The sequence below is a fragment of the Macrosteles quadrilineatus genome, unplaced genomic scaffold (assembly GCF_028750875.1).
Source record: "Macrosteles quadrilineatus isolate MER2022 unplaced genomic scaffold, UCM_ALF_1.0 Scaffold_9__3_contigs__length_116548681, whole genome shotgun sequence".
NCBI classification, from domain to species: Eukaryota; Metazoa; Arthropoda; class Insecta; order Hemiptera; family Cicadellidae; genus Macrosteles; species Macrosteles quadrilineatus.
This window is the reverse complement of record NW_026542602.1, coordinates 38,276,730-38,302,940: the sequence shown is the minus strand read 5'-3', so window position 1 is coordinate 38,302,940 and position 26,211 is coordinate 38,276,730. Positions and strand designations below refer to the sequence as shown.

Sequence of the window (26,211 nt, the reverse complement as noted above, 5' to 3'; positions counted from 1 at the left end):
ATTACAACCAAAACAACAAGTTTCCTTATCTAATATCAATATGACCTGTGCCGAAATTACGTTATCAAACATAGCTTAAAGCCAATTATTAGTCACAAGCTATCCATGAATGGTAAAAACAATAAAACTTTGATTGAGAAAGGATTTTTTAAGGTTCAATTAAAGGTCAAAAGTATGTTTTATCGATGGTTGAACTATATTATGCGATGTATTAACTTACCATCTCATCCCATTGTAAATTTTGAAGTTCGTTTTTCGTGTCTATTTCATGCCTGATGGCACTGATTGCTAGTGTAAACGAAATTTGTTTAAATTAATGTTAATTTCATGATTTGTGCTTTATGTTTGATTTGGTTAATAACTCTAGATGAGGAGAACTAGTCTATTGTTTATCATTAGGCTATATCGTTCTATTAGGTCAAACGACAACGCTCAGACACTAAAACAACAACAAACAAATTGTTAACAAAACACGACCTCTACAATGAACAAAACAGAACTAACAATAAAAGTGTCTTCAGCTGTTCCATAATTACGAGAAATCTTTAACTCAATAGTCAAAGGGATTGTGTTTTATCATAGATAAAACCATAGATAAAACATACTCCCAAAACGTACTCAAGCCTATTCATTGTTAGTTCTGTCGTGCGTGTTCGGTGCACTGTAGAGGTCGTGTTTTGTTTACAATTCTTGTTATTTCAGTAATTTATAACCTTGTATAACCGAATAAAACAATCTAATCACAACCAATAACTCATCTCCTAGTTATATAACCAAATAGTAAAGCAAAAATCATGAAATTATCCCTATAACAATAGAAACAAAATTTCGTCGACAGCAGCGCCAAGTGTCACCGGACATGAACTACACATGAAAAATGAGCTTCAAATTGACAATGGGATGAGAAGTCTACTTTTGTTCTATGTATTACAATAATTCAATTTAATAACCAATTGCCGTCGCGATCCTGTAAACGACAAGTTACATGTTACAAAGTTTGATTTCTTTCTCTTTGCCTTTGCACATCAGACTAAAAACTTTCGTTACTCTAATCGGCGTCAACAGACGACAGACGGAGACGATCAGCTGACGTAGTGTTGTTTACAAACAAAGAAGTAATGTTGTGCTCCGAACAAGTGAAATAGGCCTAGTTTGATTTAATTTATTCAATATTACCTTGTTTAATTTTACTTAGTTCCATTTTCCACCTGCATTGTTTAACGTGAATGTCGAAATGGAGCCTGAAGAAACTGCTACAACGTCAAGTAGTGAGGAAACAGCAGTCGGCAAAAAGACCAGTGCTCCTATTTGGGAGCACTTTGTGAAAATGTCGGCAACAGCGACTTCATCTGGCAGTAGTGCAAGTGAAATTGCAAAATGCCTGCATTGCCAATCGAAGATAAAGACCAGTTTTGGTAACACCACAGGTATGCATAGGCATCTTGAAAATAAGCATTATGCTAAATATTTGATATTTAAAAAGAACCAAAAAGAAAATGAAGCAAAAAAGTTTCAAAAAAAAATACAAACAGGCCTAGCTAAGCCTATACCTCCCGTAACACAAAGAAAATTGACTGACTTAAATCAGTGGAATAAAGATAATCCTAGGGCTAAAGCCCTAACAATGGAAATCGGGAAGTGGATGGCTTCTAGTCTACACCCGTACAGCCTAGTGGAAGAACAGGGTCTTAGAAATGTGCTTAGAATTGCACAACCATTGTACAAAGTTCCTTCTAGCAAGACATTCAGTAGGAATATCATTCCTGGACTATTCCAAGGAGTAAAGGATGTTATCCGTAACTCCATAAGTAAACAGAAATCCATTTTAGCCTCAATTACAATAACCATAGATATGTGGACATCCCTCTCAAATGAATCCTTTATGGCACTAACAACACACTTCATGGATGAGAATTTCACTATAAAAAACTACTGCTTAGGATGTTATGGTTTTCAAGGGGAACATACTGGTGAACATATTGCCCAGAAAACTAATGAATCACTTGAATATTGGGACCTAAATGATGTGGCAATACCCATTTATGCTGTCACAGACAACGGCAAAAACATAACATCGGGAGTTAACATGTGCAAGCAGCTTACTGCCCTTAGATGTTTTGCCCACACCCTTCAACTTGTTTTGGTAGATGCCAAGAAAGGCACATCAGGTATGAGTGAACTGGTAACCAAGGCACGCAAAATTGTTGGCCATTACAGGCATAGCTCAACGGCCACTGAGCGTCTCCATACCCTCCAAAATGAGATGGGAAAAGAACCTCTCAAACTCATTCAAGATGTAGAAACCAGATGGAACTCTGAATACCTAATGCTCTCCAGACTACTAGAAAATAAGGAACCAATAGCGAGAGACTTAGCTTCTTCAGGCAAAATCGATAACTTGACTGTTTCAGAATGGCGATTTGTAGAAGCTTATGTCAAAATCCTCCAGCCCCTTTACCAAGCCACAGTTGAAATGTGCTCTTCAATTATGCCTACAGCCTCAATGGTAATTCCCATACTATACTGTATTGAGCAGAAATTGAAAGCCATTATTGAAGATGACACTGGTGTAGGGAAAATGTTTTCAAGGCATTTACTGCAAAGTTTACTGTCCAGATTTCCTAGAAATATGAAAATCGACCCGTACATCAATGCTATGCTTGTTGACCCAAGATTCAAAGACATTGCGTTGGAACCACATGAAAGGTCACTATACTTATCAGAGTTTAAGAAACAAATAATGGCATCCAAAGGACAACTTCCAGTTGAAGAAGACAAAAGCCAAAGTTAGTACAAAAATATTTTTAATGTAAGATTATGTTTGGTTTTGATTTTTGCAGTTGTAAGGTTAGTTAAATACTCAAATTATGTTTTAAAACAACAAGTTTCTGCAGTTCAGTACAATACTTAAAAGGTTCATTTGAATATATAAAATTGAAGCTGAGATGATGTAAACTTTTATCAAGCTAACATTCAATAAAACCACATAAAAATGTCCACCTAAATAAGGAAAATTTCTCGTTCATGTGATTAAGGTTATCCCTTATCAACTAACAACTAACAAGATAAAATAAATAGTCTTGTAAAGCTTAACATTTATTATTCAATTGACAAAAATACAGAACAACAGACATAACAGTTGAACAATAGAGAATGATGTTTTGTTAGCATGGGATTAAAAGAAGGAACTATTAATGTAGACTAGGCCTAATTACATTTTAATTTTTTTATTCATGACATTACACTTTATATTACAGTACTTAGTCCTATATCTTCTTTTTAGGAAAAGAAGAAGTTAAGTCACATTCACTGTGGTCCGTTTTCATCATGAAGGCTGAAGCGAAGAAGGCCCAAGAACCAGCAGCCGGTAGCACCAAGCTAGATCAGCTAGTAGATGAAGAGCTGAAGGTGTACTTTGGTGAGCCAACTATTCTGCCATCTGAAGATCCCTGTGCTTGGTGGAGGAAAAATGAAAGTAGATTTCCTCTAATGAAAGTTGTAGTTCGTAAGTACCTTGGTATCCCTGGGACTGAAGTTGCAAGTGAACGAACATTTTCCTCTGCAGGAAATGTAGTCACTCCATTAAGGCAAAGGCTAACAATAGAACATATTGAAGAACTGGTGTTTTTGCACCAAAACTCTAAATTAATGTATGAACAGGGGGAGTAGGGCCTACTTGAATTAAGCTATACCAGTAAATGTTATAAATATAGTTTTTTGATCTCTTTAAGGCTGTTTGGATTCAGAGATATGTAAGTCTCCCTTGACTGAGTTTTATGTATTGTTTTATTGTTTTATTATTTAAGGTATCTACCATAATCAATTTAAATTTTGACTTTGTCCTTATTTATGTATTGCGTAGAGTTGGGTCTTTCAAATTCTCATACTGGTGTTTAAAATTCTCAAGTTAATCTACTTGTGTATTTCATAGAATTGTAATACTATTAATTCTTGAGAATTTAATAATTTGACAAGTGGTTGATGTTATTTATTGTTTTACTTGACAATAGTCCAATGAGTTCTTGAGGCTGAGGCTAACAGTGTACATGTTATAGGCTAGGCTTGTTTGTTTTTATCTAATTGTCATTTGTGTTTATTAAAATCATATTATTTTTTATTATATGATGATATGATGATTGATTGATAAAAAATAACATATCTGTGATTGTGAACCTTGTCATAGTCATTTAATAGGAAATTATTTGTGGTAGGCTATTTTTGTTTATTTTATATTGTTGTTTAACAGGATTGTTTACGTTTCGTTTTTTGGTTTTATTGATAATTTTGTCTATGTTATGTCCTATCCTATTATTTATTATGTTTGTTTATTGGTTTTATTGATAATTTTGTCTATGCCATGTCCTATTATGGCTATGACCTCCATTTACAATTTTATTTTATGATTTGTTGTTTTGACATAACCAAAGGATGAGAAGTTTTGTAAAGTGTAAGCAGTGTGTGTTATGTATTACTAGGTCTACTGTAAACATAGCCAAAACCAGTCACTCCAAAATCAAATAATTCTCAAAAATTACACAAGACTGAAAATAATGTTACTTGATACTTTACTATTAAGACTGATCTTTGGACTGATATGTTTTGTATTTTTCAAAGTTTTACTATTGTAGTTTTATACTTAACTAATAAAACTGATGTTTTAAATTGATATAGCCTATTTTGTATTTTTCAAAGTCAAACTATATCCTAACTGATATCACCATGTTTCCTATGCGTATTAGTTATTTTTAATAAGGTAGGCCTAATTAACATTTATATTTTATACTGCTGTTTTTAATGATGTTTTTAATAAAAGATTTGAAATATTCTTGCCTATTATTGCATTTTTTGTATTTTACCAGTCATCTGTCATCAAATCGGTAGGTATTTAACAATGCTACAAAATCAGGTTAAAATGTCGAACGCGCATTTCTCGTTATGTATGAGAAGGGAAATCTCGTCTCGAAATTTTATGAGAAATAAAAAATCTCGTCTCGTCTCGTCTCGAACTAAAAATCCAATCTCGTCCATCCCTAATATATATATATATATTTTACATCATTTTTTAAGAGAATTTGCTCCTACAATATTGCTTTTACAGCAACAGCTCTAAGCATATTGCTATTGTTATATAACAAGCTAAGGGCTTGTTAGAACAACAGGAAAATCAACGGTATTAGATTTTTATTCAAAATCATAATTCAATGTCAGACAGATAACCACCCTTAACTACCTATATAGGATTAAAAACAAATTTATTCAATTTGATGAAATTGAATAAGAAGGAAGGCAAGTATGAAGAAAAATAATTCAATCATTTAAGAAATGTTATCTTGAGAAAAAAATCCTTATCATGATAAGTCTTTCACTGTGGGTTTCTTCAAGATAGTCCCATTGACCTGCTCTAGGTATGCCTAATTGTTATGAATGATAAGAATTAAGACAAGTGAGTCTGACCTTTCTTCTTTCCGCCGACTGTGATGATTCTGTCGGCGAGACATGGAGGAATCGTCGTCGCTTTGGTCCAAAACACTTTCTTCACTCTGGATCTCTCCAGCCTCTGGACTTGATAGTTCCTCGGAACTGTAATTTTACCAACAAAATAGTTAATAACAAACTTAGCAGCATCATTTGAAAACTGGAGTTAAAAAAACCAGTGCTATCAAACGTCAAAAGCAATTATATAAAACAAATACTTCTGGTGTTGGATCAAAACTGTATTTATTTTCAAAATTGGACAAACAAGAACTTTGGTATAGCATACGCTGGTAAATAAATATGAAAGAAGGCTAATGTAATGTTACCAGAAATTTATACGCTTAAGCAGAAACCATGGACTTGAGAAGCAGAAGTATGTTTCACAAGGTGTGTTCACAAGAATTTTTAAATTTCAGAGTGTAATTATCACTAGGCCTATATTATTTTGTGTGGGTATAAAATGTTCCTCAATTATTCCTAGACCCCACTTGTTGCATCCATTGTGTAGGCCTGCTTAGGTTAGCTGGCAGGGTTACATGAATTATTGTTCTGTGCTCAACATTGTAAAAAAAAAATCCAGAGTTTACCTGTAAGCATCCACAGCTTATTTAGTCCTACATAATTGATAGTCATTGAGGTCACAATAATGTTAAGCCTAAGCCAGAATTGCTCGCACTATTTCACAAGAGCATTGAACAAATGAGTTGTAAATAATCAGACATACTACAGAATTTTTTTAACTTGGTACAAAATTACGGTCAACAACAAAGTAAAGTACTACTCAAGAGCTTACCTAACGTCAGAATATTCAACAAGAGGCTTCACTGATGTTATTGCAACTGAATCGTCGTCTTCTCCACTTTCAGCTGCGTGTGAATGTCTCTTCTTGCGAGATTTCCTGGATTTGCTTTCGGAATTTCTGAAAGGAATAGGATGCATTTTATGACATGTTCTAGTTTCTATTCTAGTTTCAAATGACTGATTAGGTGAGGCTACATCTTACCTACAACTGTCCTAAGCTAAGGAATCCGAAGGGAACACACATACACTTAAGGAAGTTCCTGCACATATATAAAATAACAGTGTCCAGCAAGATATGAGGATTAAGTAAAAGGAATATTCTAGGTAAAATCTGCTGTGTTTAAACAAAAACATAAAACTGTGTGAAAAATACTAACTCTTATCTTTACCCCTACATTCATCTCTAGCAGTCATGACAGATTTTATGATTAGCTCCCTCACATCACAGCAACATTGTTGGGTTCGTATACAACATGATCATCATAATAAGTTGAGATGATGTCCCTCAATAGCAATTTTCTTACTACACTTGACGATGTTTAAAGAGAACATTGTTAATTAGGGCCTATATTAATGGACAACAGGTATTGGCATCAATTCAAAATTTTCCAGTCACATACAAAAATTCACATACAATCCACTGACTGTTCCCAGCTAAATTCACGTAAAATATCCGGTTTACCAATTGGCTTAACACACTGATTGCTGTCCTGGGTTTTGAATTTCATCGATGCAATTTGTAGGGCAAAAGAACAATGTACTTATTCATTGTGCCCCGTGTTATTTTTATTTTTTAAGCTTCTCACTTAAACCCAAGGGACTTTTACTAGCGCTGGAATATTCTGCGCTGGAAATATTCCTCCTTTTCTGCAGCAAGAAACAGCTGTGGTTGATTTATACTACAATGGATCATTCCGTCAGCAGCAAAAAAGGTTTAATACTTGTCAATCCTGATAATACAGAGGCCAATATAATTTAGAAACTTGTATGACAACTGACCTGTGAGAATGTTTGTAAGAGTTTACAATGGAATCCATACTGGCTCCATCTATCTCCCCTGACTCAGGGCTGTCCACTTCACAGTCCACAGATGTATGAAATGACTGACATTCTGTTCCATTTTGAGCTCCATCTTGTCCACTGGGCATTACACCTAAGAAACACAACACATAGACAATGAAAGTACATGAAAGTATGTCTAATAACACCGTCTCAAGAAGACGGTAAATACATAAAAAGTGGTGATCGATTTCAATTGGAAACTCCATCATCATCAGACCCAATAGGCTGAGGTTGTACAACATTTTTTTAAGATTTTAAATTTAACCTTAAAAAGCAAAACAGCAATATTTGGTACCACTTTTGAAATGCTACCGATTATTGAAGCAAATGGCAGACTCTGGGTTAGGGCACGTCATCCATAGCTTGTTGTACAAGTTGTAAGTATAGGTAAATCTGTACACTACATTTGTTTTGTCTTTGATTGGATGAAAATATTATAATCTGAAAAAAAAACTTTAAGGTTGGTATCAACACAGTCAAACAACACATGTATACAAGTCCTTAAGTTACTAACTAAAAGCATACGGTATATACTGTTACACAAACATGTGCGAGAATCATTGAATTTCTTTCCAAAAAAGATAATACCTAAGGATTTGAAGCTTTCAAATTTCTAAGGATTTATTCAGGCCCAAAAGGGTTTATCTCAAATCAAAACTTTGTACTTATTAGAGTACAGTACTAAAGTTATTAACTAAAAGCATACGGTACATACCATTACACAAACATGTACAAGGATCATTGAATTTGTTTCCAAAAAAGATAATACCTAAGGATTCGGAGCTTTCAAATTCCTAAGGATTTATTCAGGCCCAAAAGAATTTATCTCAAATTAAAACTTTGTACTTATTAGAGTACAGTAGTTGTATCAATACTAAGCAAACGAGACAAATTTGTTTGAGGTTTTATTGGACAAAACAACCCATTAGGCATAACTCATATTTTTCAAATTTCTTCTGAAATGCACAAATTGCAGTTGTAATGCTATACTTCTGCATCTTTAAGTGGAAAAGTATAAGGGGTCATAAATACTTCTTCCAGTTTGAACAAAGCATCTCTTATCATGGTAACAAAGAATAATTCATAAAATATTTAGGTTAAGGCTAATTTAATAAATAGGCGTAGGCCTATATTTCATGCATGAAAATATGAAAACAAAATTTATCAATCACTTTACATAGCCTCATACAAAAGCATCTAGGCCTACATAAATTTTAGTCAAACACTTTTAAGTTAAGTTTTTTTGGGTCTATTCAAGGATAAAATGTCTCAAATGCAAAGAGGCCTAAGATACCTACAAACTTGAAAATGTTAGATAAAAAGACATATACTATCCAAATCTATTTAATTCAGATTTTTTTTAAAACTTCATTAAATTGATACTAAGTAGGCTAAACAGATTTTTCATTTAAAAACGAAATAGGTTTGCATTGTTGTATGGTGCTAAAAAAAATAAATACTTAGTTGTCATTAGCAAGACAATGTCACAGCTATTAATTTGTCATGTAGAAAAAAATTATCTTGACTGTAGATATGAAAACAAACATAAGGGTTCTCGATCCACACAAAGAATAATAAAATATAGATATATAACATAAACATGAAATTAAAAGTCATTTAAATCTTAAAAACAGTTTATTATGTAACTTGATGTCTTTTTTATCACAAATGGTAACAAACAAAATTTGGAATATATATCTTTGCAAAAGACTTATAAACCAGTTTAGCTAAAAGCAATATAAAATAATTATGCCGATGCATTGTTATCCAAGAATTACTTATCCTAGAATTTCAACATGCAAGTCCAACAGTTTTAATATCAAACAATATTAAACTGATAAATATATAAAAGAGACAATTAAAGAGATTGGAATAATTTATTTTATTGAAAGAGACTACTTTATTAGGACTTGCTTGGCGTGCGGTGGACAGTTTTATTTCTAAAACATAGATATACCCACATAGACAGGTAACATAGATCTATGTTACCTATAGACAATTTTTAAAGTTAGTAGCTGGTCATGCAAAAAATATTATCACAACAATTTTAGAGCATGCTTTTTTAGAAACAACCTTTTTAAGGATACATTTTAATTTAGTCTAAGGAATTAGTACATTTAAAAAAACATCGCCAACATTACTTGAATTTTTAATGTTATTGTAATAAAGAATTAGTTGTTGATTTACAGGTATGATCCAAATTTGGCCAGGGACACACTTGCCGGAAAAATCGCTGGAGGTTGAATGTCAGAATACACTGTCCCGGCTAAAACCATTTTGCTGGAGCTGGCGACAATAAATAGAGTGCCATGAACTCTGAAATGGTGCTGTCAACACCTATGAAATTGGCCGTGTTTTTTAATGTCCACATCTGTAAACTCATCGTTTTTAAATCCCTCCTATCCACATTCACGGTTTAAAAAATTGACAATAAGAGGTTAGGCAGAATTCCATGTACCCTAACAATTTCAACTATTTTAAAAATCGTTAGAGGCCTATAAGTTTTTTAAAGGAATTCTGAAGAAGCGCCTGAAAGGGGCGAAATATCAGTTTAATGTGTACTGTAACTTTTATGTGTTCTATTAACCTCCTGGGACTCTTAATTCAGGTGAGTTAGTGTATCCTTCTTTTCTCCTTAAACCGTAACAATAAAACCGTTATGAACAATTTAACTAGGGTACTTAAATTTTTTCCCATCGGCTGTCAATGTTATACATTTCCACGTAGCTGACAATATGATGTCAGACACGCTTAAAATAATCTCAATAACCGAAACTAATAGACAATAGACAATAGACAAAATCTTTATTGAAATATTCCTAGAGAACATTCATGCGTCAGGTACATAAAATGTACAGTATGTACGTAAACTATTACAGTAATTTGCAATTACAATTAGAATTTTTTTCTTCTTTTTTTCATGGTAGCTTATTGTTTAAGAATTCATCCTCAGAGTAGAACGGCCGGTCCATAAGCCATGTTGTCAGGTGCTTCTTGAGCAGATTGGGTTGTTCTCTCTTGAGGTGCTCTGGTAGGTTGTTAAAGTACAGAGCACCTTTGTAGGATGGTTTCTTCTCGTACAGACTCAGATGGTGTTGTGGGAGGGAAAAATTGGCGGCATGTCGTGTGTTGTGCTGGTGTATGTCTCTGTGTCTTGGCTGGGCTGTTTTAGTGGTGTGGATAATGACTTCTCTTATGTAGAGTGAAATTGATGTGAGAATTTTAAGGTTCTTGAAGGCTTCTCGGCAACTGTCTCTGTAGTTCAGGTCGGCAAGGCATCTAATTGCTCTTTTTTGCTTTAGGAGTACTCTTTCCAGGTTGCCTTTTGATGTTCCACCCCAAGTCGCAATGCCATATCTGAGGTGGGACTCGAATAGAGCAAAATATGCAATTTTGGCTACTTCTGGGCTGCAAGCTTGCTTGATCCTACGTATAACGTAGAGACTTGAACTTAGCTTTTTGCAGAGCTGGTCTATGTGGGGTTTCCATGATAGCTTGGAGTCAATTATGATGCCTAGGTATTTTGTGGTGTTTTGTGTTTGTAGTCCCGGTATTGTAATGTCTGTGTTGTTGCGTTTGGTGGTGAAAGTCATTTGAACGGTTTTGCTTTCGTTTAGAACTAGGTCGTTGGAGGTACAGTATTGCTTTGTTCTCTGGAGTTGTGTGTTGGTTTTCTCTTCCAGATTTTCCATTGTTTTGTCCGCAAATGTGAGAACCGTGTCATCTGCGTACATGGTGGTGTGTCCATCTTCCCCAATCCAACTAGGTAGGTCATTCGTGAGAAGGAGGAAAAGGACTGGGCCAAGTACTGATCCTTGGGGTACTCCTCTTTGCACGTCTACAGCTTTGGATTGGGCCTTATACTTAGTGTTGTTCTTTATGTAGGCTATTTCCACAAGCTGTTTCCGGTTACTAATGTAGCTTTTAAACCATTCTGCTGCTCTTCCTCTCACGCCTAGTGTTTCCAGCTTGAGTAGAAGAAGTTCGTGGTTTAGGCAGTCGAAAGCTTTACTAAAATCTAGGAAGAGGCTTGTTGAAGTGCTGCCTTCTTCTAGTTGGTCTAGTATGTGCTCCGTCAGTTGTATTAAGACTGTGGCTGTCGATCTGCCTTTGATAAATCCATGCTGTTGACTATTGAGAAGGTTGTGTTCTTGAAGATGGTGTAGGAGTTGGGCTAGTACTATCTTTTCGATTATTTTTGAAAATGTTGATATTAGGGAGATTGGCCTGTAGCTGTTTCTTTCTATCGTTGGTCCATTTTTGTATTTTGGGTAGACTTTAGCTATTTTTAATTTATCTGGGAATTTTCCTTGTGAGAGTGATTTATTTATGAGGTCTGTCAGGGGTATTACTATTTCATTTTTACAGTTTTTTAGAAGTTTAGCTGATACCTCATCAGTTCCGGATGAATTTTTCATCTTTAGAGATTGAATGGCCTTTTGCACTTCTTCTTGTGTGACCCGTCTGAACTGGAGTGTGTGATGTGTTGCTGGTAAGTGGTCTGTTAAGGCATTGGTTCTAGAGTTATTGTTATTTTGGAGTGTTCGGTCGGCTATTGATGAGAAAAAATCATTAAAACAGTTTGAAACTTCTATTGGGTCGTCTATTGTTTTATTGTTGACTTGAAGATGGATTTGGTTTTCAGTATTTGATCTCGCTTCCCTTTCTCGGTTTATTGTTTGCCACAGTGCTTTGGACTTGTTTTCAGCCTGGTTTATGTGAGCTGTGTTGTTTTCTTTCCGAAGCATTTTCAAATGCTGGTCGTACTCCCTTTTTTTAATAGTTGTTCTGGCTTTGTCTTCCATAAGTCCGGTTGTTTGCTCCTTTTCTAAGGCCTTTATATATTCATTTTTAAGTCTAGCCGATTCTTGATTCCAACACTGTCTCCTTTTATGTTGTTTAACTCTTGAAGTTTTAAGAGGGCAGGCGTGGTTTAGTGTTGTCTGGATGATGTTGCTGAAATTGTTGTAGGCTTCATCTACGTCATGAGTTTGTATTATAGTTTCCCAGTCTTGTTCTTGTAGCTGTGTCTTAAAGTTATCTATTGTTGTTCTGTTGAAGATTCGTTTATTTTCTTTGATGTTGTTGATGATCGGTTTTCTAGTGATGATTTTTGCGATTTGTGCGGTATGGTCAGATAGTCCTGATGTTATAACTGAGGTTTCTATTTGTTGATTATCAATGTTTGAGCATATCCAGTCTATTGATGTTTCTGAGTCACTTGTAATTCGAGTGGGAGGTAGCCTCAGTCTTGAGATATTGAAGGAGGTTAGGAGTTCTTCAATTTTTCCGTTTTCATTGTCATCAACTAGGTTGTTTACATTGATGTCTCCCATTATTAATATTTGCTTATCCGTAGTGAGCACTGTTTCCAGTTGTTCAGAGAGTATATCGATGGCTTGGTCTAGGTTTGCACTTGGTGGCCTGTATACTCCGAGGACCAGCAGTGGATTCCTGTTTAGCTTCAGTTCAAAGAGCACAGTTTCGCAAATTAGTTCTGTTTCCTCGCTACTTGTGCATATGAGTGATACATGCTTTTCCCAGCCACTTCTTACATAAGCGACCACTCCTCCTTTGACATGGGATTTCCTTGAGAAGCCTCCAATAAGTGAGTAATTTTCTACCCACGTGTTTTGCAAGTTTTGTTGTGCTACGCCGTGCTCTGTTATTATGATCAGGTCTGGGTCTTCATCTTGGAGGAAGTGTGCTAGTCTATCAGTTTTTTTAGATAACCAATTTATGTTTTGGTGTAGAATTTTAAGTCCTTGTTGGCTATTAGGTGTTTGGAATTTTACTGTACGGAGTGTCGGAGGGGATGTGTTACATCTTTGAGCTGGTTTTTGTGCTTTTCTCTGGGATGAGGGTGTTCTTCTAAAAAATGATGTTGGGAGGTGGGAGTGTTTAGGGGTTCTTGTGTGCAACTTTGGTTTTTGTTAGTTTGTAGTGTGTTTTTATACTTTGGGAGGGGTGGTTCTGCGATTTTCTCAATGTTGATGTGGTATTTGGAAAGTTCCTGGGAGCTAAGCAAGTTTGCTTGTTGTATCCAACGGCCTAGTTTATCATTACTGCTGGGTGTTATGTAAAGGAATGAGTGTGTGTGCCTTGAGATAGCAACGATGCAGTGGTGCTGCGATTCATAAATTTCTTCTCTTTTAGCAGATGTTCGTATGACAGCTATGTTTTCTGCTTGCCGTCCTTGAAATTCATGTATCGTAGATGCGTTGAAACCTAGCTTGTTTAGTTCTCTTTTCTCAGCTTGTTTGAAGACCAAGCATTTGTATTTATTTTTGTTGAGAGTGAGGTTCAGGCTTTCTAGTCCCTGATACTGCTGTGTCGCCAGTTCTTTCTCCGTCTGGTTGGTGGTTTGCATTCCTTGGCTGTAGAATTTTGAGAGGATGGCTGTGGTGCTCTTTGTGCATCTGTATGTGGTGTTTAGTATTTTTGTTGTTGTGGCTATTTCTGTAATGTTGTGGTATTTAACTCCTAGGTTCTCTGCTCTGTTTATATATGGTATTTGGTTAATGTCGCCAATAAGCAATACTTCTTTAGCAGTTGATAAAATGGCTGCAAAGAGTATTTCTCCGGCATGCATCATTAGGGCTTCGTCGATGAAGAGCCTGTTATAGGTGTTTCCTCTCTTAAGATGTTGGGTGGAGTTTATTATGAATGAATGCACGGTTCGGAAGGTGTCATTGCATTTTGCCTGGCTATGGTCTGGGTGGTTGGTTTTGTATCTCTGTCGGAAGTCCATTGCCGCATCTCTTGTAGGAAACAGGATGAGGTCCCCTGTAGCATAGTTGTTGAGTAGGAAAGTTGTTTTCCCACATCCTGGCACACCTTGGACTAAGTTCAGTTTAGTGTTGTATGAGTTTTTAATGTCAATGTGTTTTGTGCTATTATAGAGATGTAGTTCGTTTAGGAGTATTGTCTCGTCTGACACTAAGATGTTTTGATTAATTGCTATGTTGTTTGGGGCAGTTGCATAATTTCCATAATACATAATAATGCATAATACATAGAAGATGGATTTTCATGTCTCAACAAGAATTAAAGCATAGCTGATTAAAGTACATGACATAAAACTTTTTGTAAAAAGTAAACTTGGGAGCTATTGAGGCTTGTGAACAAGATAATATCAGAGATAATTAGTATTATATTAGTATCAGAGATAATTAGTATTAGTTCAGTATTATTGATCGCAAAACAGTAACATTCGACTTATTAAGGTTAAATATTTAAGTCTTTGACTTACCAAGGTTCAAGTTATTGACGTTCTACTGTGTGAGGGTCCCTCATTTGTATTTATTTTAGAAAAGCTACTACATTTGGGGAAACTCATGAAAACAAACTACGACCAACATCAACATGACCCATCAAAATCGCACTAACTTAGCCCAAAACATATAACTTAACACTGAAATAAACAAACTTGTAAAATTAACTAAATCTGATTATGAATGGCCTTAAATGTTAAAATCTTGTCTTAGTCTAAAATCTTTAGCCTACTTCCCATTTTATGAATATAAAGTAGCTAGGCCTAGGCCCATGAATGTTTAAATGATCAATGAGTACCTTAAGTTATCAATACAATCTGTCACCATTTCAAAGGAAGTTTGGAAAAGACAAATCCTCCACCAAGTAAAGTCTTCAAAAAAATAATAGAAAAAGCTGGTACTGAAACAAAAGTGGTAACATTAATTTGGTTTTGGAATAAGAACAATAGATATGAAAGTAGGCATAAAAACAAAAAAAACTTCAAATATAACTTCATAATAGGCTATAAATACTTTCTAATAGGCACTATTAAAAACATTTTTGACTGAAGTGTGTAATCCAAGAAAACTTATAGATATTACATCTGATGCCTTCTAAATCATAACTATAGGCCTATATACACAAATAACGTTCGTGTCGGGAGCTTTCAACAATAGTCGATTGTAACACAAATAATTATTTGTAGGCTACTTAAAATAATACCGTACTCAAGTAGTTAGACAATGTATTCTTTTAATAATAATCTTGTTAGACTTAACATAAGTACAACATTCAGCATACAGTACTTCTTATTGAGTTCATGCCTTGTCTAAAGACGACATGCACTGGGGACAACTACCAAGGAAAATAAATAACACTTGGGAGACTGTAAAAAACAAGAAAAAGAACAACAAAACGTACAGTGCTCAATATACATCCATAAGGCTCGTCACACACTGCGTCCGGTCCGGTAAAATTGGATCCGGTGTCTTTCACCGGATCCGGCAAATCTCCACACACTGCATCAGGCGTTCCAGTTCCGGCGACCAGTCTGAGTCTATGCGAGGACAGCGGTGTTGTGAGTGAAGAAGTGTTTAACCAACAACATACAGTAGTTTTTTTTAACCAAACTTCCCTAAAGCAATGAGTGACAGTGACAGTAAAGACATCTTCGTAGTTGCAGTAGCTCTTGCTTAAACGTCCTTGTGGCCTAGGTTGTATAGCTCAGGTACGCCTGCACAGTCAGTTTCTCTTCCAATGACATTTTGTAAAAAGTCGTACAGCGTAAACAATAACCACAAAACCACGTCTGCTGCTACTGTAAGTGCCCACTGTCACTGTCACGAGGTGAGTAGAACAGTAGAAGTCGTCTGCACATGCGCGAGCTCTCCGGCGTCGGAAGCTTGCCGGAAGCCTATCGCTTCTCGACCGAAATAATTTTACCGGACCGGACCTGAAGCACCGGACGGGATGCAGTGTGGGGACTTCCATTTGAATCAATGGTTTTCGAATTCACCTGATCCGGCATGCCGGATCCGATTTTACCGGACCGGACGCAGTGTGTGACGAGCCTAAGAAAGCAAACTACAAAAGTTTTCTTTTCTCCAAAATAATAACAAAAGAAAAATATCCATTCTGTCCGTTCTCCACTAAGAAGTTTAAATGTTAGCCTAACTTTATTCTAATTTACTCTGTAACCATTAATTTTACAACAGCTCTACAATATACAAAAATTAATTTTTTGACATTGTAAGTTTTAATACCCCGTCCCATTAGCTGAAATAGACTAGATTGTTTGGGACAATACTTTCTTTTTTTTGTAATATAACCCAGTTTCAAGAAGTTTTCGATTCCTGATGTGCATTTTGCCACAGGTTGTAGCATCATCAGAGGTCACTATGCTACGCTTACATCCTAATAAATACAAAGTTTATGTACACGAGAGTCACTGTACCAGTTGTCACATCGCACTATTTACACTTGCGGTGCGCGTATCATATAAAATGCGCATCAGGAATCGAAAACTTCAAGAACTTCAAGGCAACACAAAACAAAAAGGTAATTTATTAATACTTTCTTTGTTGCATCAAATCTGATTTTGTACATACCTACCTAGGTAATTTCAAGTATTTTTTTTTTTAATTATTTAAAAATAACAAATAATTACATAAACTTAAATCATTGTTTTTATCAGTTAGTCAGGGCATAGTCTTTTATACTATTGTTCACATTATTGCCTATTGCCTATTAAACATTGAAACTGCTACGCAAAATAATTTTCTTTAACATTATCTTATCTGGCAACTTATCTTAAAACCTCACATCTCACAAAAAACAAACTTCCGGAGGACTCACACACACACTAACACACCTTAGCGAAGGGATCTATAAAATGTAGCAAAATGTCTAATCAGATATAACTCACTAAGAATTCTAATTCACTAATCCCCAGGCTTAACATAAACGTTTCATTGATTCTGAGCAACTCAGTAAAATACCCCCGCCGTTACTGCACACTTCTATGTAAAAAATGGGCTTTAAGTTATAGCTGCCTATTAAAAGCAAAACTTGGATAATGGTAAATTAAGTTACCTATCATAATTTAAGTTAATTACTTACAATAGCATTGAACAGGTCGTTGAGGTCGCCGAGTTTTATAAACTCGCAAGAGTGATAAGAGCCTGATGATGAGGTTATAACCTCGAAACCGGTTGCTCATTACTACAAATTTGGGATCACAGACGGAAACAGGTATCTTATACCATTTTAATGTTCAAGAAGTGATCCTGGACCAAAGAACATCATTATGATAATTAATTTAATAGGAAATATGATTTAGTGCATTCAATAAGTTAGAGTTCATTTTTGCACACTCTACAATTTTCTCTTTGGATTTGCAGCGAAATTTGTTAAGGGACATTATAACTTAACTTAAACTACGGTAACAGAACTTTTTTTTTTAATAAAAATTAAACTTAAACTAGGGCCTAACTTATTTATTGAATTAAGTTAAATAACCTAGTTAGGCCTAGTATCTATTCAAGTTTAAATGATATTTTCAAATAGCCTACTACGTTAGGCTAATAACTTAAACATAGGTGGCCTAATCGAAAAAAGTAGGCCTAAAAAAAATTAGCTAACTTAACTTAAATCAAGTTCATTAAAAACTACGATTTGACTTCCGTGGTCCCTCACTCACAGTCAAACAAACCAGCAACATACATTTAAGTTAAGTTAAGATAACTCTGTCGCTCACACACGGTCAAACTTAACAGTCCTATAAGCCCCGTGTACACGAGGTTAATATTAGCTGATAATAGATTAGCGCTAATAAATTAGCTCTGTGTAAACGATCTATTAGCGACAAAAATTACTAGCGCGCTAGCATTTTACTCGCTGCTAGTAGTTTTGAACATGTTTGATAATATTAGCGCTAATGAGTAAAAGGGGTGGTCATGTGACCACTAGCGCCAGCGAATTAGCGCGCTACTAGCGGGATGTTTGCACTTCTGCTAGTGCTAATCACCATTCGCCACTAGCCACACACCAGTGTCAGTACAGTTGTTGTTTGTCTGACGTTAAAAGTGTTTGTAAAATAAACTACATCAGCATTCTGACACATACTTTCTCCCATAAGCTTGTCAACAACCATTATCATAATCAGTGAGAGTAATATGATATGTTATAGTTAAAAATCACAAAAGTTAACATTTGAACCGAAATTGATACAGCAACAGGGTGTTGTAGGCCTAGTATTTTCTTCGGAATTATCAGGACCATAACATTACCGGTACTATTTGGATCAAAACCCCCTTTTCTAAAACGTAAGATATTTTTTTTGGTTTTGTTATGGTTTTTAGGGGAAAATAACAAGCTACAATAACTTTTGAACCTTAGACCCCCAGAATGTTTACGGTAATGGAATTTGTACAATTTTGTTCATAATTAAAGGTCTATATAGCATAGGCTACCAAATTTCTAAGAAAATCCTTTTGGCCATTTTTGAGAAAATCCGATTTTCTGTTATTTTACAGGACTTACCGGTATGGGAAAGTTTCCAAATAAAAATCAAAATTTCAAAAACAATTTTAAAAAATGTCCAATATTTTAATAATTATATAGCCTACCGGTAACCACATACTTAGGTACTTTTTTTTTAGTTAGGCTAATTCAAACCGGTTTTTTATCCTTTGTTTTCGACGACCCCAAACAGTTTGTCTCTTTTTATTAAATTTCATGTTCACACAACTTGTGTATACCAATTTATATAGTAATATAATATATAAGAATAGGCTAATTCTTAAAATTTGTAACACATTGCATTTAAGGGAACAGAAGACATTTTGTGCAGAACTGAATGACAATCGTGACCAATAAACACTTCATTTCCTACATGACTAAGTAGCGAGCTAATAACTAGCTACGTGTAGATGGAAATTTTTGCGCTAGTGTGCCCAGCTAGTGCTAATAGTGAAAATTAGCTGCTATAGTAAACTAAGTTAGCTACGTGTACACGGGCCTTTATGAGAAGGAGCTTAACCAGACTAACTAGGAAAAAGGCAAGTGCAAGAAAATATTTATGTTGTTCCTAGAAAGATGTGTGAGAGTTACGGTGGCGGTGAATACTTCCGAAGCCCGTTAAATATCCAGCATGTGAGTAAGCTACTTAACTTACTCCCAGGTTAAGTTAGGCCTTTTTACAGCAAAATAAACCCTATCTTAAGTCGACCTTTTGTAATAGGCTTAACTTAACTTACTGCATCTTAAGAATTTGACAAATGGATTTGGGTAACGAATAACTTATACTTAAGTTATAGCAGATACCGGGCTTAATTTACTAGCCTATACCGAGCACAAAAGTGTAACTCAGATAGGTGGTAACAACCCACAACTGTTGGGACCAAGTTAGGCCTAGGGCCTAGTTGGGAATGCTTATCTTTTAACTTAGGCCTAAGGCCTAGCCTATAAGTTAACTTAGCCAAGAATCATTAACTTAGGCCTAAAGTTAGTTTTTGTGATTTTACCAACACTCAACCTATCGGCAAGTACAAACAAACCAATCATGCATTCCATGGAGGAAACCTAACTGATTGCACAAATAAAAACAGACTTACCAAAAAAAAATATACCTATGAGCTATTAGGCTGGCCTAGGTCTAGCCTAGGCCTTAGAAGACCCAACATATTATGAACTTAGACCCTAATTTATTTAGGGTACCAAATTAGCTTGAATAAAGCAAGAAATTAATTCAAAGATTATGTTTTAGCCAACGTTGGAGGTAGGAATCACACTTATAAAAAATTTAAAAACTGCACACGATGAGCCGAGCCTAGCCAACATTGATATTACACTAATAACATTCGCCATCTTTGTTGAATCTTCATGTTGAGCATCCAGATAAGCTCATGTTTATCACGAAATACGAATTTGCAATAGACATTGAGGGGTAAATATTTATACAACAATCAAAGTAGGGTTGAACATGGTATTAAAATAAGTACTTACCAAAAACAACGAACGGCAACGTGGAGGTATCGATCACTACGGTTCTTCTGTAAAAGCGATCTTGAAAATGGTCATCACTATGACTATGACACCGTTTTCAAACCGGTATTCTACTGTTAAAGCAATATGGAACTATAATTAAAGTAGTAAATGGATTATGATTGATTCAGTAAACTTTATTGCTGCAGTTAATTTGATATTTAATGTTTTTGACATTAATTTTAATCAGAATCGTCATACAGCGTGATGTGACTACGCCTTGACGGCCATTTTATCTCAGTCAGTAAAATAATGACGTCATCGTATCGTGATCGTGGTCGCCTGCACGAGCGCTCAACGAGCCGAGTGTCAGTCATGTGAACTTTTAGCTATTACCAACATGACATTATTAAAATATTTTGTAAAACCCTATTGTATGTAATTAATGTAAAAATACTGTACAAACTAACCAATTAATTGTTGGTTGACAATAAGTAAAAGTAAAAAAAAATTAAATGAAAAAAGTATTTATTCAGGCAAAGTTAGGGTTTTTTCTTTCTAAATATTTTTTTCTTCCACTTAACACTTTTGTTCTCATTATGCTTGCTTATAAATCCCCCTCCTCCCACGGTCACCTTTTTCCCTGGACACCGAACCCTACATCCACCATACATCCTCATACTAATCAATTGTTCTGTTCATACACTGCACAGTGTCCATGACGAAAAAATAAATTTCCCTTGGCTTGGGACAACAGTAAATCAAGATCAGAGTCGATCAGACCCAGGTCCCAGTGGTACTCGGCGTCTCACAGCAGAGCGGCATATTTCTATTGTGGAACCTTGATAAGAAGACCCTCGATAACAGGTCACCCTTGATAACAAGTGTCATTTTCAAATCCCCTCAAAATTATTTTACCCCTAATCACATGTTATTACAAACCTCGATAAGAAGTCAACCTTGATAACAATAGTCTTATTTTACAATCCCCATGAGTCTTGTTATCAAGGTTCTACTGTATATGCTTAGTTCGCGAACCAGCATGATCGGGGGTTTAACGGGAGGTTTTATGGGGCACAAATTGGAACAAGAAATTTATACATTTTCTCCAGACCTTTTTAAAGACCTTAAAAAACAAATAATTTAGTATATAAAAGTGTTTTTGTACGGTTTTATTGGTTATAGAGAAAATTATAAAAATTGTTTGTTTAAAATTCTCATGTTACTCTTATGGAGAATATTGTAAAATGTTGTAGTTGAAGTTGGCTTGTTTAGTGATATATTTTGATCAAACTTGGCATATTTATTTATTTTATACTAAGCTATTAATATTTTCATATTCTGTGCTTGTGGAGGAATCGTGATGTGCCCTAGGTTCACTGAAAAATAGTGAAAATTATACACCATCGCGAAGAATTTTGTCATCTCACGATTGCAGCAGAATCATCTCCGTCTCTCGTGTTTACGGAAAAATCATTACCGGTAATGTGTCTTCAGTATCGAAGGAGTTGTGAATGACTCTCGTGGTTGCAGAGACTCGATTATCGTCACCCTAGATCGCTGCAAAGTCGTGATTTTTGATCGCACAATCTTCACAGTCGCTTTTGTTGATCACCAGAATAAAAACGTAGCTTAAAAATCGCTCACCCCCTATAACTCGGTATGCGAGGCGAACTTTTTTCCTTAGGGCCAGGTAAAAAATGTTACCTTTCTGGTCTTGGACCAAAATCAGGTCAGGATGAAATCGGGTCGCTTTCCTAAAGTATTGATTTATCAAAACATTGATTGTTGTACTATAATCGACCCAAACGATTTCTGCAATCGTGGCAAAAATGAAAGATGTTGATCCCAATCACTGGGAGATCGAGAGCGTCTCCTATTTCCATGGGAAAGAGACAAATTCTTTTGTGATCACAGAAAAATCTTCTACTTATCCTGTGATCACGACAAATTTATGAACATTTTTTCCACGCTTGCGGGGTCATGAAGAAGTCGTAGTAATTTTCCGAGATTGTGGAGCAATGATAAACATCTCCTACTTACGTTCACAGCAGAATACGACGTAGCATCTTTCGCTATCACGGAGATATATTCAAATTCTCCCAGGTTCAAGCAAGGCCCCACTAGAAAAACAATATCGTAAGAGTAAGAGTCCTCTGGCGGTCGTGGTGAAGGTTTAAAACATGGGCAGGGTGGAGGAACCTCTTTTTCAAATAAGTGAAAATCTCATTTGAGGATTGATTGAAGCCATGTACATTTAGTTAGCAGACCTCAATCTTCTCAATCTCAATCATCAATCAATTCTCTGTTGAAATCAGGCCACTATGGCAATCCATTCTTATAAAAAAACTAAAGGATAGGGAATGTAGTTTTTCAAAGAATAGGGAAATGACGAGTTCTCAAAAATTTGCTCAGTATGTTAACTCAGAGTAAGGATTGTGATAGGAATAAACAAAATTTACATGCCATTTTTTGCAGCATAATACATCGCTCTGCCATTTTGTTGGTTTTCCAGGGACACCAATTCCTGTTGTCTCCGTGTCCGCATTGCTCGACCACGAAGCTTCATTGGTGTCACCTTTGCGAGCTGTGTGATTAGTGGTCCATTGTTATGAGCTATTTACCCTATATCTTATTTTCCTAAATATAGATTTTTGTGTTTTATGATTGGTTATATCATAGACTAACCAACACAAGTAGACTTCTCATTCCATTGTAACTTTTGAAGCTCGCCTTTTATGTCTAGTTCATGTCCGGTGACACTGATCACTAATTTTGTTTCTATTATTTTAGGGTTTACTGTTTGGTTATATAACTATAAGATGAGTTATGTTTATGATTATATAGTTTTATTTGGTTGAACAGGGTTTTATATTACCGAAACAATAAAAAAACAAATTGTATAGATCACACGACCTCTACAGTGCACGGACAGAACTAACAATAAATTTTGCTTTAGCTGTTCCATAAGGATGAGAAATCTACTAAAGAAGTACGTTTTATCCACGGTTATATTTTGCATTTTGTATCATAACTGCTACTCTCTGTAGTTTATTCAAACTTATGTTGGTTTTGTGTATTGTTTGTTGTAATTTGTTGGTTATGTTTTTTTTTACTGAGGACGGGATCAGATTTAAGATTCCGAAACATTGTTTTTGTATTTTACCATTGTTATGGAAAATGTCTACTCTGCAATAAACCTTTAAACAACAAACCTTCACCAAGAATGAACTTCAAACAAAGAATCTAATCAGCAACATTTATTTTCCAAGAGAAAAAAATAATTCGTTTGAGGCTTCAAGTGAGGCTATGTCCCAAGGCCGAGGCCTCTGGCAATCATTGTTAGGGAAATACTGGCCTATTAATTTGACCTCTACAAGTAAATATTTTTGTCCATAGAAAAATAGAATAAATATAGACCTACAGCAGTGCTGCGGTTAGCATATGTTCCGGCATCCACCGCAGCAGTGTCTGCTGGTAGCATACGGCTCCTCGCCTGCAGCATTTTATAAATATAGTTCCTTATTCAGACAAAACTGACAAGGATCAGATTATAAAACAATAATGATGAGAAAGATCCAATATAAGTAGTAGCATCTTGCGAGCAACCACAAATAGGGCCCACACATGCCTACCCTATTTTCCTATAACCAATAGTGTATTGTTGACCATAAAACATCTTTCATTTTGCTTAATGCTAGAGGACTCTTGAAAAACTTGATGGGAAAACAAATAAAGCAAAACAAAATAACAAAATTATAAACTTTATATTTTATACCTAACTTGTTTCTATTACACTAAACCAATCCGTATCAAGATCATCCATAGAAAAACTGTTTTCCTTTCTCTTGTCCCTGGGTTCTTTTCTTCTTGGCTTTTTCTTCATGGAAGATATCATTGTTAGGTCTTGCCCATTTTGACTGTCCCGTCCATTGTTTGAATCTGCACTTTTCTTAACTAAACCATCTTCATTGTCACTGTCTTCATCAACCTCCATTTTGATCTCCAACTCAGGTTCTTCTTTGGACTTGGCATCTTCATTTTTTCTAAACATAAAAATAGCATTAACTACATAGGAATATATTAACTTAGCAATCTATTAACACTTCTTGAACAAGTGGCCGGTTCCTTCCTGTATATCAGCATAATAGTTGTGGTAGCAGGTTTCCTGTAGATTCTGTAGAAGAGACTAGTTGGTGCTTGTACAGTAACCAGCTGGTTTGCCCTACTATGGCGTTTCTTTCCTGCTCTGCAGAACGCTTTGACCTTGAACGTGAGGTATATAATGATTTCTGCGCTAAAAACATAAATTTGTATATGTTAACATTTTTCTTAACCATAAATATTGTTCCAACTTACCATATAATGTTCCTTTTCAAATAAAATACATTCCAATAAATAACAGTTACTTTTTATTCTCGACAAATGACCTGGATGTTATTTTTGTACATGTTGTGATGTAATTTATCTATACAGTAAATTTACAGTTAGCATACTTATCTATTTTGTTGTTGTTGAGTAAATCAATTTTTGTGCACTAAGTTTGTTATTTTGAAGTAGAAATGTAAAACGTACGAGAAATTGAATTTTAAATCTTTGTCCATTTGGAAAGGGTTTAAACAAACAAATATTAATAAATATTTCAAATATGTTAAAAGACTGTACCTTGTTACTGCAAGTGACTTGAGGAACGATTTGCAGAAGAGATGTATATGAGGCATCGTGTTGGCTGGACTGGTGAGCAACTGTAACAAGATGTAACATGTCAAACCACTTTACTATTACTAGTCATTTTGAAGCTTGTTGTATAAATGTAAATGCCTTCAATGTGTTATTTATTTCTTTGTACAGGACCCCAACCCCTGTTAATGTATTTTTTTTTATATCTTGAATATTTACTAATTTTTATTAGTAATAAGAAGCTGAATAGTAGAATTCTTAAAAGTAAAAAACATTGAAACAGTAACACTTATTAATATTTTTGAATCATTTAACTTGTATAATGTCAATAATCTTCCAACCAGGCAAAATAGTAATACAGATAACATAGTTTCAAATATTGATAACAATATTGTTTTGAATACTGGGCAATATGCCATTTCTGACCATGAGGTTATTAAGTTTAAATTCTCAGTTTCCGCAGACTCTTCCTACATAAAGGTGTCCTTTAGGAAGGTGAATGAAAACAAATTAGATATGTTTGTCAATCACCTGCATCAATTTGACTGGCGACAACTGTTTAAAATGACCAATACAAATGCCGCTTTTGAATATTTTGTCAATACTTACATTTTAAAGGTAAAAATTCTCACATCTTTGTACAATTTTTACTGCACTAGAGTCCAAAAACAAATTAAAGTGCACGGTAAAAATAAATACCCCCGCCACAGCAAACCTGCAGACTAAGTGAATTGCCATTTGCCTGATTGGATTTACACTAAAATGCCTCCTTAAAAATATCACATTTATTCCCTATTTAAATAGAATTAGTTTAACGAGTATTTAGGTTTGCTGCAACAGGGAGAGTAAAAAAGTGTTTTTTGTAGTAAAATGTTAATATTTTCGAAATAAATAAATACATTTTCCAAATTTAATCAAAATATGTTCATAAACAAGCAAACTTTAACAGTTTACTTATTCTCCATAAAAATAACATGAAAATTTTAAATTAAAATTTTTTTTGAATTTTTTCCGTAACCATTAGGCGCATAATAACGCTTATTCCCTACATGGGAAATTCACAAAAAAAAAAAAAAATTGTATTTGCAATGCAAACCCTAAAAAATCATATAAGAGTGGCCCAACTACATAAAACCTAAGGGATAAAATTTGCAAAATTTATTTTGATCTTAACCTTCAAATCTTACAATAGAAAACAGAACAATGGAAAGTTAACATAACTCAAAACATAAATTTTAACATTTTTTACAAGATCATATAAAATATAACAGTATTGCCAAAGACAGTAAAATTGTCAAGGTAAAAAAGGTTTATTAAGAGGGTGAAAATCCTTTGAAGAAACTGTGTAACGAAACAAATTCATCAGAGAGGTCTTTCTAGGGATGAAATGCTTTCGATATAATTAGCATCTGAAAATGATAGCAAAGTGTGAATAGGATTTGGTGGCTGATAAAT

The 26,211-nt window shown here is 34.9% G+C and overlaps 2 protein-coding genes across 7 annotated transcripts in view; both read right to left on the bottom strand.

Annotated features, from left to right (window-relative positions):
* Window positions 1–20,367, bottom strand: part of LOC129002040 (cyclin-dependent kinase 12-like) — a 43,353-nt gene extending 22,986 nt beyond the window's left edge. For 4 of the 6 annotated variants that reach the window (XM_054429548.1, XM_054429551.1, XM_054429553.1 and 1 more), the window contains exons 1-4: window positions 20,098–20,367; window positions 7,276–7,429; window positions 6,269–6,394; window positions 5,455–5,580 (exon numbers count right to left, since the gene is read on the bottom strand). In XM_054429548.1, coding sequence (XP_054285523.1) covers window positions 5,455–5,580; window positions 6,269–6,394; window positions 7,276–7,424 — 401 coding nt within the window. In that variant the 5' untranslated portion in view covers window positions 7,425–7,429; window positions 20,098–20,367. Of the gene's footprint in view, window positions 1–5,454; window positions 5,581–6,268; window positions 6,395–7,275; window positions 7,430–14,910; window positions 15,013–19,706; window positions 19,773–20,097 lie in introns of those variants that run through there. The other 2 variants (XM_054429549.1, XM_054429550.1) reach the window with 2 other exon arrangements.
* A 3,457-nt stretch (window positions 20,368–23,824) lies between these two features.
* Window positions 23,825–26,211, bottom strand: part of LOC129004029 (WD repeat-containing protein 75-like) — a 28,769-nt gene continuing 26,382 nt past the window's right edge. The window contains exons 14-15 of the mRNA XM_054432402.1: window positions 24,742–24,821; window positions 23,825–24,122 (exon numbers count right to left, since the gene is read on the bottom strand). Coding sequence (XP_054288377.1) covers window positions 23,855–24,122; window positions 24,742–24,821 — 348 coding nt within the window. The 3' untranslated portion in view covers window positions 23,825–23,854. The remainder of the gene's footprint in view (window positions 24,123–24,741; window positions 24,822–26,211) is intronic.